Raw genomic sequence first — 13,931 nt, forward strand, 5'->3', positions numbered from 1 at the left:
CGGAGAAGTCCAAGCCGCAGCCACCCTTCTCTGCAAGGCCATATGGAATGGCAGCAACGGGTCAGTTGGAGGACCGTGGTCCAAGATATCAGTCAGGTCATCCTGCTGAAAATCCCCAGGAGGGGCAGACCAACCCAGGTATTCAGTGACCCTCGACATGAGGCGCCGATATGAAGATTCGGCATGCGTGCCAGGCTCCGGCCTACCAAAAGCTCCACCTCCGGAGAGGTGTCTAGACCAGTGGCGTCGTGCAGTGACTGACGCAGGTCCTCAAGTTGACTGTGACCAGAAACAATGTCATCAGGAACCAATGCAGGAACCTCACCTTCCTCAGACCCCTCATCCACCTCAGAAATATAATTTAGAGGCTGGAAAGAGGGTACAGAAAAAGGCACAAAGACATGTTTAGTCTTAGCCATCGCCTTTCTGGGGGGTGCCACCGTGCCACGGGGTACCTCCAACAAGGCTGCCTCGAAATGCGTCGATGGAATGGGCGTCGATGTCGAGCGCAGCGCCGACAGCTTCGACGGCGTCGACACAGGCCTTGAGGGCGGAGCCCCGAGCGTGTCTCGACAGCCTAGGTGTCGACGACTTCCTCAGAGGCGGGGCCTCGAGAGAGTCCGTCGACGACCTTGGCGCAGACGGCATCAATGTCTTCTTCGAAGACTTCACAGAGTCTCGCGGTCTCGATGGCGTCGAGGACCGGGACCTGGTACGGGCAAGCCTAGAGTGACCATCCTTGTCTGACTGGGACCTCGAAGGCGCCCGGTGGTCGCGACGACTGCTCGAGCCCAAAGGCAGATGAGTGGTGTCTCTAGCGCGGCCTCGACTGGCGTCCTCAGACGGCGCGGCCGGACCGGAGCCCTGCGATTGAAAAATCGCCAACATCTCCTTTCGGAACGAATCCCATTCCTCAGGCGTGGAATGCTTGTTGGGATAAGCTACCCGCCGACGGGCGGAGACCTCGGAAGAGGACGGGGAAGGCGACCTGTGATGGCGCTTCCTGGAGTGCCTCGAAGAGGCAGAGGAATGGCGGGACCGACTCCAAGACCGAAAACCCCCAGACTCACGACGATGCGAAGAGTCGCCACTCGAATCGTCCGTCGAAAGACCAGTGGAACACGACTTCCGGGGCTTGGCCACCTTACCGACCGACAGCTTTTTCTTACGCTCCCACAAGGCCTTCAAAGTGAGCGATTGGCAGTTGACACAGTCGTCCATATTATGGTCCTCCCCGAGGCACCAGAGGCAAGCGTTGTGCGTATCTGTCAGGGACATCTTGGACCCACACACCCGACACTTCTTAAACCCGGACCGCGGGGTGGAAGAAGCCGAAGACATCATATTCGATAGCAATGAAGAAACAGGTTCGAAGAACCGAAAGAACAGGATTCAGTAGAATCGAGGCGCGCCGAGATCTCCGAAGCGAACATGTTCGCGGAAAAAACGGAACCGAGGCTACGGGCGTCGTGCGTCCTACTTATAACATCCGGTGAAGTCGGCTCGACGGAGGCCCTCGAGGACGGCGTATCGACGTCATCGAGGAAGGACGCAGAAAGATTTTCCGAAGCAGCACAGCTGTGGTGATTGCTGTCATAGATATGGAATACGTCGGAGGACCCAATCCCCTCGAAATACAATTCCTCAAAGCCAAGCCGTGATGAGGAAAACCGTGAAAGTAGTAAGGATGTGCACATGGTGAGAAGCTGAAGGACAAGACCTATCTCGCATTGCTGTTTAAGGAAGTACTATGTTGACCAAAAACTCAGCAGGGGAAGAGGACCAGATACAGAAGTGAAGTGTGGGGGAGGGGGGGTTCAGAAAGGGGAGGAGTCACAAGGGGAAAAGGAAAACAACAAAAATGAAAGTCAGGTTTTAAAAGAGGGTAGGCAGGAGAACCAAAACCGAGGAGGAAAATAAGCTGTGCGCAAGACCCACAAAAATAAATAAATTGGAAAATGAATATTTCCACAAAAGAAGAACGGGTGGAAGCAATTCTGCCTGTGTGAAATCCTCCTCCAGAACACACACATCACATTGCTGAAGTTATATGCAACAGGGCTAATAACCATATCAACTGTGTTAAAAAAAAAAATGACCCTACAAACATATGCTCTCAATGAGTTTGTTAATGGCATTAATTTCTCATTATCAAATCTAAACTTTGGATCGTCTAGTATGCTGTGTCCAATAGCATAAATGTGAGCTATGAGCTTACACAAAGGTTGGTCTTCACACAAAAACAGCACTTCAAGGTTGTGCTGTCCAAACTTTGGGCTTGCCAAGACAAAACTCATTTGGTTTTAGGGCACCTAAATGCAGAAAGTGACATCCAGTGCAATTTACAGTACTCATTATGAAACAGGCAATAGATCAAAAAAATAATATGTTGAACTCCGCTAAGACACCAACTGCCAATAATATTAATATACATTGATAGGTCCCCAATCATGTATGGCTTAAAGGACAAAGGCAGACAAAGGCTTCCTTTTGATCCTCAGAAAATAAGAATTATGAAAGAAACTATAATAAATATGAAAGGGAAGCTACAAGTGGACAATTATGATGCAAATTATATTCCAAAGGATAAAAATTCTGGTAAGATCCACATGTGACTCAATTTCCAAATCTGCAAAATTGAGACTCCTTAGAAACAGACTGTTGGTATTTACCACTATGGTGCACGGTCTAGGTCAGCATGTCTCGACCTTCCCCTGAGAAAAACAACAAAACAATAATAACAAACTTGTATCCCACCTAAATATTAAACTTCATTACATTCATTCAGCTACAATGGGGTGCTGAGGGCACCGAGGCACACACTACTTGTTGCTCACAATGATGATGTACCCAGAGGGAATACTAGCCATAGGGGAGACTTTTGGCACAGTCACTCGAGCTTATGTCCACAGCGCACAGGTTAATCCTCAGCTGCTGAATATCAAAAAGTGCTTTGTTTAGCCTGAGTCTTTGGTACATGGGACTGGGTCTATTTGGAATATTACAGTTAGTAGTCTAATGGGGGTTATAAAAAAGATGGGTTTCGTCTATGAGACTAAAACGCAGCAGCTCTTATTAACCTAAAAGCTTTTCTGAAGACTGAATGGGGGTGGGAGATAAATATTGCAACATTCAATAAAATGCCACCAGGTACAGAGTGGTTAGGTTTTAGTCTAGAAAATATTGCTTTTAAGACTGGGCCATTTTTCTGCAGAAAACCGAGGTGTCTCGAAAACACTACCATCCACGCAGAACCAGGGAAGAGCACTCAAACAGGGAACGCAGAGATCTACTTCCTGCGTCAGAAGACCTGGCAGCTCGCTGCGGTCTGGGCAACTATACTTATGTGAACCGGGATAGAAAGGCTTGTCACACGGGAGGCATGCGACTAAATTGCCATTTGACATATGATGAATAAGCATTTCTTCGCCCCAAAGCATGGTGCAATAGTGCCTTAGACAGCATAGAAGAAACATCACGTGATCCTATTTGCATAATGAAAAATATAAATATAAATTAAATTAAAACCCGTACTAGAGCACCCAGGGCCCTAAAAAAAAAATAAAAAAAATAAAAAGGAAAAGCATGCCAAACATGGCGGCTATCGTAGTTGCATATATAAAAACATACGGTACAGACAGAAATCCTCTGAAACCACGTTGTTAAATAACACAATCTATTTTATTTCGCGCAACATGCCCATGGGCCGAAGGGCACACAATTAACACACAAGACAAAACGAGCAGTGCTAAATCCAGGGATATAAGGAAACCTACGGCATCTTAATACACTGTTTAAAGAGATATGTATGTAAACAGATATGTATGTAAACAGATTTGTACCAGGATCTACTTGCTTTTGTGTACATCTCTATGTAGGTTATGCCAGAGGTATTTTTTATACATTGGGCCGTTCCCTGAAACATGCTGTATGTCAATTCTCCCATGAAAACTTTGGATTAATACAATTCAAAAAAGAAAAAGGAAACTAAATTCTTTTGAGAGCAATGGGCAGTTTATTTGCCCACAGTGACCGAGGGTAAGCACTGGAGCATAAATAAGTTGCAACCATTCTCTTCAGCATTTTTTGTACAACTCAACCTGCCACAGCAATTCAATTGCAGTGTAATTCAAATGGACTGTAGTGTAACTGAATTGTACTTTATTGAAATTGAATTACGGTTAGGAGGTTCTTCTTCACCAACCTTCATGCAAGCACATACAAGAAGACTGATATGCAAATAGATATTTCTCCTCTGGTAAGTCGCAGTGGTAAGTAAAACGTGATGGTAGACCGTCCTGGCAGGCCACTATCCTACAGAGTAGGCCATATAAACCATGTTCGTCCTCAGTAGTGACTAGTGAGGCCCTCAGAGGTCCAGCGCGCGCGCACACACACAAAGTCGCTGTGAGGAAAGAGGGGAACACTACAGCACAAATAGTCGAGCAGTTGAAACACTCCCCATCGGGAAAGGTCTTAAAGAAACAATTGAGCAACAGGACATTCATACTGAATGAGCTGTAGAAAAACGAGTGTTTCAAAGGCTTTTCATATCGACACATAAAACAATAATAAAGTACCTGCAATCTGCACGGAGCCATCTTCTCCAAGAAGAATATTCCCGGCTTTCAAATCCCTGGAGGAAACAAAATCAACATTAATAAGGCAAACCGAAGTTAAACTCTCTCAAACAACTCAAAAGGAAAACGAACACGTTTGGGTTTTCCTTTAAAGTGCATTCCTTTTCTTTTCAAAGCACAAGAAACTGCCAACTTTTCACATAGAAAGGCAGTTCCTTACATCACACACCCTGCTTTCCTAGTGACGGCTTGGTGCATCGCAAAGAAAAAGTATGGATTCTTGCAGAACATCTGTGAAGCGCAACATGCACCACCAGGTAGGGGGGACTCCTGCAAGTAAAAATTATAAGTTACTAACCGTAGTGACTAACGTACTCTTAGTCCATAGTCCCCTTTCCTCCATATTGTTTGGGCGGGAGACGTAACCTTTTTCACCAAAAAAAACCCTTCTTCCCCTTTTAATTTAGAGGCGCGGCCTGATTCCGCCCTCCAGCGCCACACCTCAGTCCCCATTCACGCGTCGACAATAGATTTAACATTGCCTAATGACACCAGTATTATTAGGGAGGAGGTGGGTGGGATGTATGGAAGAAAGGGGACTAAGAGTGTGTTAGTCACTACGGTGATTAACTTATAATGACTCTTACGTCCCATCACCTTTCCTCCATACTGTATGGGCGATTACAACTGTAATGTTTGCAGAAAGGCGAGGGAGAGGCCCAAGTGGCTGCCGTCAAGGGACATGGCGCTGGAATACGATGGCTGTGGCCTTGGCCCTAACTGTGTGGGCATGCATGTTGGCCGGAAGCGGCTTGTGCTGGCCCTCGTATGCTTCCTTGATGGCAGAGACCATCCAGCGGGATATGGAGGCCTGATAGCATGGCCTCGAGCCTCCGAAAGCAACAGAGCGTCTGACTTGCGGAAGCCCTTGGTCCTGTACAAGTAGAGTTTTAGGGCACGCCTGACATCCATGCAGTGCAGCACTGTCTGTGCTTCATCGTTGGGATCGGGAAAGGACATAGGGAGGACTATTTTTTAATTCAAGTGAAATGCAGATGTAACCTTGGGTAGAAATGCCGGGTGCGTCTGCATGACTACCTTGTCTTTGTGAAAGGTGGTATATGGTTCAGAGGCGAAGGCCTGGATCTCGTTGACTCTGCGAGCAGAGGTAAGACAGACTGGTAGGGCCATCTTGATGGCGACCAGCGTAATGTCCGCGGACGCCATTGGCTCGAATGGTTTGTGCGCCCGGGCGCCCAAGACTATGTTAAGGTCCCACACAGGGTGCGGTCTCTTGGTGGGCGGGTTTAGCCTAGCGAGACCAGTCAGATGTTTGACTATAGGGTTGGAGGAGGAAAAGATGCCTTCCTCTGAGTTCCTGTAAGCCTCGATGGCTGCAAGGTATGTGCGGCAGGTGTCCACCTGTACGCCCGAATGAGCGGGGTGCGCCAAAAAGGAGAGCATGTCATCCAAACTGCAGGCCAAGGGGTCGATGCCCTGGAAGTCTGCCCAGTGGCAGAATCTGGTCCATTTGAAACACATTGTGTATAGGCGCTATATAAATAAACTATCACATAATATCATTTGCTTTTGTACTGGGCCCTGGTGGCCTTGCTCCTGGCACCCTGTATGATCTCCAGATTGGCCTGTGAAAGGCTAATGTGCCAAAGCGTTACCTGCTCAGGTACCATGCTGTGAGGGCTAGTTCCCCTGGCGCGGGGTGGATGATTCTGCGTCATGTATCGCCAGAAGATGTGTTCGGCCCGTCGGAAGGTGTATGGGGGCACCTCCAAGACGTTGAGTAGTTCCGAAATCCATAGTCTGGCCGGCCACCATGGAGCTATCAGAATGATGAGGAGTCGGTGAGACTCCTTGATCTTGCAAATTACCCTGTGGATCAAGGCGTAGGCTTTCATGCCGGTCCACTGGAGGTGAAATGCATCGCCTAGAGAGCCGGGGCCATGGCCCTGCCAGGATGCAAAATGGGGACACCTCTTGTTGTGCCAGGTGGCGAAGAGATCCACTTAGGGGTGACCCGACTTGCTGAAGATCTCCCGAATAACAAGGTTGTTTAGCTGCCACTGGTAATTGTCTGCTCCCAGCCTGCTGAGCCTGTCCGCCTCCAGGTTGGATTCCCCTGGGAGGGGGACCGCCAAGAGGTAACTTTCATTTTCCAAGGCCCATTCTGACATGCTGATCGCCAGTCTGCATAGAGGAGGGGATCTGGTGCCTCCCTGCTTGTTGACGTAGTACATGCTGGTCGAGTTGTCTGTCTGGATGAGGACAACCTTGCCCTTGATAAGTGGTAGGAATGCTCGGAGCGCTTGCCAGAGGGCGTTCAGCTCCAACCAATTGATGTGGTATTCCTGCTCCTGTCAAATCCAGGTACCGTGCACCGAGAGATCGTCCAGGGTGGCTCCCCAGCCCTCGAGTGAGGAGTCTGTGGTGATGGTGGCCTGTGGAGAGGGCGGCCGAAAGGGCTTGCCCGTCCGTAGGTTGCAGTCCATGGTCTACCAAGTTAGGTCCGGGTGGAGAGATGGAGGAACATTGATCATCTAGGATTGCAAGCCCCGCTCCTGATTCCATGAGGCCACAAAGTGCAGCTGAATCCTTCTCATCCTTGTCATGTGTGTGGCACGGCTAACAGAACTGCCGCTAGTAGACCCAGGAGATGTTGGTACCACCATGCCGAGGTCACCTCTCTGCTGAGGAAGTGGGCGGTGACCCTCTTGATGGCCGAGATCTTGTCTTGCGACGGGAAAACCCTCTCGGAGTACGTGTCCCAAATGAGTCCCAGGAATGTCAGTCTGCGTAGGCTGCAGCTGTGACCTCTTGAGGTTGAGCTAGAAGCTCAGGTCTTGCAGTGTGTTCATAAGGGCATGGGAAGAGTGGTGACCCGCTTCCAGAGATGTAGCCTTGACGAGCCAGTCGTCTAGGTATGGGTAGATGTGGAGGCCCTGCGCTCTGAGGAGGGCCACTACAGCGTTCATGAGTCTGGTAAAGACCCTGGGTGCCGAGTTGAGGCCAAACGGAAGGACTTTGTATTGGAAATGGTAGTCCATGATCCTGAACCGTAGGAAAGAATGATGGGGCTGCTAAATTAGGACGTGTAGGTACTCTCCCTTCAGGTCCAGGGAGCACATCCAGTCTCCCCTGTCCAATGTGTCTGCTATAAAAGCTGGGTAACCATCTTGAATTTTTGTAGGGGTAAGGAGAGGTTGAGGGTGGAAAGGTCCAGCACAACTCTCGGGCGTGCCTGGTTGTTCTTCTGAATGGCGTAATTCCTGGAGTAGAAGCCGAAGCCTCGCTGGGAGGCTGGAACTTCCTCCATTGCCTGGCTCTCTATGAGCGACCGGCTCTCCGCCAAAAGAGTTGCTGTCCCAACCTGTGGGAGTGGAGGGGAGGTCAGAGGGGAGGCTGGGATAGGAAGGCAGTACCCAGTGGATACGACAGAGAGGAACCAGGGGTCCGGAAATTCTGGAACCAGAATTGTGCATGGAGAGCAAGCCTGCCCCCCACCGGAGACATGTGGACATGGAGGCTGAGGAGGGGGAATGGAAAAAGCCCTTGCCCCTCCCCCCCTTTTCGTTGTTTGCGCCGGTTCTGAGACAGCGAGCAGTCCGACTGTCTGGATCTGCGTTCCTAGAAGCTGCGGAACCCTCCATATGTACGACCCTTTTCCGAGCACTGCTGAGATTGGGTGTACGATTTGGGCGTGGTCTTTGTAAGAATGGACAGACTTTACCGTTTGTGAGCTGTTCCCTTTGTCCAGCTCTTTGTCCGTAGAGGAGTGGAAGAGGTACACCTGCCTCGAACAGTAGATCTAGAATGCGCTCCTGGACATCCAGGTTGAATTTCGTTGCCCGGAGCCAGGCTGTTCTCCTCATGTCCGTGGCAATGCAGATGGCACGTCCTGAGGTATCGATATGCGCCACTGTGGATTCCATGAGGTCATGCGTCATGAGCTTGGCTTCCGCTAGCCCCGCCTTGAAGTGAGATTGGCATTGGGTAGTGAATACTGGGAGGAAGTAAGCAATTTCCTGCCATAACCGTTGGTTGGCAGCAGCCAGCATGGCATCTGCGTTGGCCTGCCGCAGGTGCAAGCAGGCGATGGAGTTGTTACGCTCACCTGGTATCCACGGGGAAGCCACTCAGCCCTGGTTGGTTGCCAGAACCTTCTCCCCGATTTCCAGATGGTGTCTTCGAAGGAAGTCTAGCCTGAAAACACAGGAGGGCTGGGTTCAAGACTGGCCAACTCAGGTAAAGTATCCTCCCACCACCCCTTTGGCTTCAGCCCTTAGGCCCTCTCCTCACGTTGTTGTGGTATTAGGCGTGCTCTCCGTCCTGCTTTCTTAGCAGGGGTGCGTAGTCTTCAGTGGGTGTGGGCGACCGAGTTACTTCACTGGCGCGTGCCCGTTCAAGTGTCTTTAAGGTAGGTCTTATTGCAGCAGTTTTCTCCACAATGAATATGAGCCTGGTGCCAGGACTGAGTCCAAGAGAGTCTTGGGAGTGGATGCAGGGCCTGCAAGGCCTGAATGGAGCCCCGAACCCTGACCTTACCTGGCAAGTGGACTTGCCAGTGGGGGTCTGGGGTAAGGGTCGTGACAGGAGTAGATCTTCTTGCCGTACGCCTCCAAGATCATCTCCTCCTTGCCTTGCAGCGCCGCAGAGGAGGCGGCTGAGGGTGACTGAGGCTTGGAGTATAGTGATGCCGCAGCGATCACCGAGGAGTATGGGTGAGGATGGGTCGAGAGCAAGAGTGTAAACCCCTCCATCTGCCTGTACTTGGTGTCCTGGCGTCGAATGACCGGCTGGACCGAGTGGGGCTTGAATCAACCCTTTTTGGCCAGGGAGACTACATTGGTTTGCAGTGGAATCCCCGTGTTAGCAAAGGGGCAGTTTCGAGAGGACTTCAGCCAGAACCCCCTCTGCCGGCTGTTCGACCTCAGGCTGGGGGAGGACAAGGTATTCCGCCAGGCCAGCAAGACGTTAATGGAAGGCCCTGGCTGAGGATGGCATGTCTGGATCCTCCTCCTCGTCCGTATCCTGCGGAACTGGAGGATCTTGTGGAGGAGGGGTAGAAGGCGCCTGAGGCTGGGGTACAGGGACCGGCAGCGGAGGTTGTGGAGTTGGCTGTGGAGCCGGAGGAGGCACCTGCAGCGAAACCTGGGGGCCCGATGGAGGAGTCTGTGGTGCCGTTAGCATGGCGGGGAGGACCTCCCTGACTGCATCTTTTATGATAACCCGCAACTGAGGGGACCTCATGAGGCCGAGAAACTTCTCGAAGAGCACCTAATCACTGGCCAAAGAGGTGGCCGGGGGTACCGAAAGGGTAGCGGGGGTGGCTGGGGCCGCTGCATACCCTGTCCATATGGACGCAAAGGAAAGTTGCTCTGCGCAAATGAAGGGTAGACTGTAGGCCACGTACCTGTTTTAAGCCAGTCCCACCTTGACACTCATTCTTCGCCGAATTCGTGGAATGGGGGACGGGTGCCCCTTTCTGGCGCGGTGGCCATTTCCATGAGCTGCCTGGCATGTGTCTAATGTGTTGCTCAGCCCGCTGGGCCCGGCCTCGTCCAAGACTCTTGCGTGTGGATCACAAGGCCTACCCTGCTCCTCGAGCCCAGGACCGGTAGTTGCGACACCCTCGACCAGGGGGTCGGTAGAGCTGCGTTTAGGCACACCCTTGGACGTATTGCCAGTATTAGGGCATAGCCCCTCGGCCATTGTGCCGGTAAAAGGACGTAGTCCCTCAGGAGTAGACCCAGTACAAGAACCTTCCGGTCCCTTGACACTGTGCCCGGGAGGAACCGAGGACCCCTCGACCCGAAGGCCGGTAGCTGTAGCAGCATCGGGGCACGTGCCGGTAGAAGGACCTGACCGGTCCCTCAGAGTTCCTGGGAAGGAGTCTCCCTTGCAGGGTGCGCTGAAAAATATTGGCCCTGGTTTGATGCTTCACAAAGTTCTTGAGATACTCTGGAGGCGACTTCTGGAAGAGCTCCCTCCACCTGGCGAGTCTGTTCTTCAGCGCCTTAAAGGACAGCGAGTCACACGACGAACAGGATTGCCAACCGTGGTCTGAGCCAAGGCAACATAGGCAGAGGGCATGGGGGTCTGAAGTTGGGAAGAGCCTGTTACAGGATGGACACCTGCTGAACCCTGTGGAAGTCGACATGCGCCGGGGAGGAGTGTGATGCCTGAGGAGTGAGTACCTGAGAAGTAGTATCTGCGCGTGGAATTACATGGGCAAAGCCAAACCCAAGAGCACTGGTGAATTCGGCTCGTTCCTGTCGGCTCGGAAAAGGGGACTGGGGTGTGGCGCACAAGGGCAAAGTGAGGGCAGCACATGCTCCCTGGGCCGTGCCACTGCACGCCTCTAAATTTAAAAGGGGAAGAAGGTTTTTTTCTGGTGAAAAAGGTTCCGTCTCGCGTCCCTTGTGCGGGACGCCCATACAGTTTAGAGGAACTTAAGAGTACATGCCACAGCAGCTCCAAGGGCAAAACCTTTCTCATACAATCCAAGTGCCAACGCTTCACGTTTTGCCCCCACACTGGCCAGACAGTTGACAGATGCCTGAAGGGACATTCTAGAAAAGGGCGTCAAACTCAGGTAGGGCACCAAAGCACCTCTCATGGGCCGCATCACTGGCTCTATGAATATTAAAAGCATAATTATGGACAGTGGCGGCAGGTGTATTTTTTTAAATCAGTTGGAGCACGCAATTGGTGCAAGTGAAGTGAGCCAGACAGAAACCATCGGGAGGATTTAGGAGAGTTCCCGCTGGTTCATTTATTAAAATGCTAGGCAGAAAAGGTGCACTTTACAGCCCAGATTTTAGAATCAAGTGGATAAAAAGCCATTTTGTCCAATACAAACAATGGATGCAAAGAAAACAAATATATTTGTACCATGTCATCACCGAAGCAGGCTCAGACACAGCACAGTTGCTAAATTACACCATCTTCAAATATTAGAGTGAGGGAAGGCTGAACCGCAAAACAGTTTAATATAATATTATGGTGCAAGCAGAGTTTTCCATGCAAGTAAACCGTATTAAGCCCTTTATTGAAATGAGGGTGCGAATGACTGCACCAGCAAGTTTGCGCTAGCCTCCTGAAGCAACATGAGCGGGTAGTTAAATAAGGATTCTAGATTCACATTTGTGTCAGTTATTGAATAATTTAAATTCCATGCCTTGGTGAAGTTTTAAAGGGCATTTTAGCACATCTTGTTTAGCGCAAATTCTTCTTGCTTTATAAATGGTGCCAAAGTCTTAAGGGGTAGCTGCATTAGTAACATTTGACTTTTGCTGAAAAGAAAGTAGCCGTTTAATGCTTGCGCTAGTCACTGCATTGTTGATCTGCTTTTAATATCCCGTCCTTTCAGGCGATCTAGCTCTTGGTTTAGCACTGCTCTCAGACATTCCGTAGACCATCTACTGCTGGTCAGAGTCTCCCTCTCTCAAGCTAAAGCTGCTGCAGCCAAGGAGCTTTTTCTCTGCTCTCCCTTTCCAAGGCAAATTGCTTTGCTGTGTGCACTGCTGATGTGCAGGGCCTGATGGAAGGACTTTGGTGGCCCGTTACGGCACGCTGGCCTGAAGTACGACACCCCTGGTCTAAAAGAAAATCCCACGACACGCCTAGAGAACAGCAATTTGCAATACACAAGAGGCTTGTGACAGAGAATTAGATGCTCCTATGAGTCTTCTGTTCACCATTTGGTCACAACCGTCAGGCTGCTCTCTCCCGAATCCTCACTCCATAGGCATCCCAAAAATTAACTAGGTGTTTTTCCCTGTACTATGTACCATACAGTTACAATAGGTAACCAACAGTGTTTCCTACACAGCCCATCAAAATAGGTATCAATGTGAGTTGGAACTTTGATACTTATTTTGAAAGTGCACCCCCCTTTATCGCCATCGTCAACCCCAAACACCAATGGAAAAGCCCTTGTGCAGATTTAACATCAAGTAAGCTCGCAGTTCTCTAAGCTACCTTTTTAAAGACAAAGAGGAACCTGGAAATCTGTAAGCAAAGGGATGGGGGAGGGGTTCATGATGTGTATGGCAGATATTGCACAGAGGATTATGCACAGAACACCCGCAGAGGCTCTGTACTAGCGCAGAATAGCAGAGTCACAACATATACCTAGGACATCCCCATGTGGCTTCTAGCTATCCTCAAGATCGGCCGAGCAACAGAGAGAGAAGAGGCCACCCAGTGATGGCTGTGGAAAATGTGCACCTTCGCGTCAGGAATATTACAAGACATATCCACTCCCCAAAGGCTCTACCATTTAGTCTGGAATCATAATCTTGGGTGAAGTGGCATTGTTTAGATGTGTCAGTACCTCAGGGAAATGGTGCCAGCTGTTGGGTGAAGTGTAAGCTTTACAAATAATATCCTCAGAGTGAGTGTTTTAGATACTCAATTTGCCAGTGTACAGAACTTGGGACCTTCATCTTGCCCTATCCTTATAACTGGTATTGCCAGAGGCTAGCAGTCTGTTGACACCCAGCAGAGTCAGCATGGGGTTTCCGCAAAGTAACGTCTGCAGAGTTTTGGAGGAGTGTTGGAGGCAGTCCGTTGTTCCGCTCCATTGAAGGAGGCGGGCCGTTAACATGAAAAACCTGGTTGACCTGCGGAGCGGCGCAGAGTCAGCAGTCTTGAGGAGACGTTGTGGAGACCAGACCAAAGTCCTGTTCAACCCATGCAAAGAAACTTCTGTATACAGACCCATATTGACTGAACATTGGATCTGCACTCTGGGAGAGAAGACAAAGAATCTGTGGTGGAGTTTAGTCCAGTGTGAATACAGGCAAACGGAGGCAGAAGGGGTTCACCGGTGGAATACCAGAGCCAAGCTGCGTCTTGCAAGTCCACGTGAACAGTGGAAGAAGCCCTTGAATGCACCATTCCCTGCACGCCTTACGATGCCGCCACCGTTGCAGTCAGTGAAACAGTTTAACAACCAAGGCTTCCAATGGCACTCGGTAAGTGCTTCAACAATTGACTCCTGCACCGATTTGCCTGCGCGAAATGCTGATGATGACCGCTTGCGCGCTAGAAATTCAAAATGTTGAGAAAGCTCTCGTGTCACGGAGCCAAGAGAGCCTCAATGTAACAGACACCGAATTGATAGAGATTGGGTCTCTAGGCACTCACTTGGTTGCACATACCTTTGCACACATCGCCGTAGACAAAGAACAAGGGGTTTCATCCCTCTCAAATCATCAGGCGTTAACAAAGTTGATTAGCGAGTGCCCTGAACTCTTCCAACGCAATGTTTCCATAGAAATTGAAGATAGAACAGCGGGCACGAGCACTGTAAGCTGCGTGCAGGAAACG

The 13,931-nt window shown here is 50.2% G+C and overlaps 1 protein-coding gene across 2 annotated transcripts in view; it reads right to left on the reverse strand.

Annotated features, from left to right (window-relative positions):
- The window catches only part of OXSR1 (oxidative stress responsive kinase 1), a 1,686,100-nt gene that overhangs the window by 1,092,364 nt on the left and 579,805 nt on the right, over positions 1-13,931 (reverse strand). For both annotated transcript variants that reach the window (XM_069647752.1, XM_069647753.1), the window contains exon 5: positions 4,581-4,636. In XM_069647752.1, the coding sequence (XP_069503853.1) occupies positions 4,581-4,636 (56 nt within the window). The remainder of the gene's footprint in view (positions 1-4,580; positions 4,637-13,931) is intronic.

This window comes from Ambystoma mexicanum, chromosome 2q, assembly GCF_040938575.1.
Source record: "Ambystoma mexicanum isolate Mex_15411 chromosome 2q, UKY_AmexF1_1, whole genome shotgun sequence".
NCBI lineage: Eukaryota > Metazoa > Chordata > Amphibia > Caudata > Ambystomatidae > Ambystoma > Ambystoma mexicanum.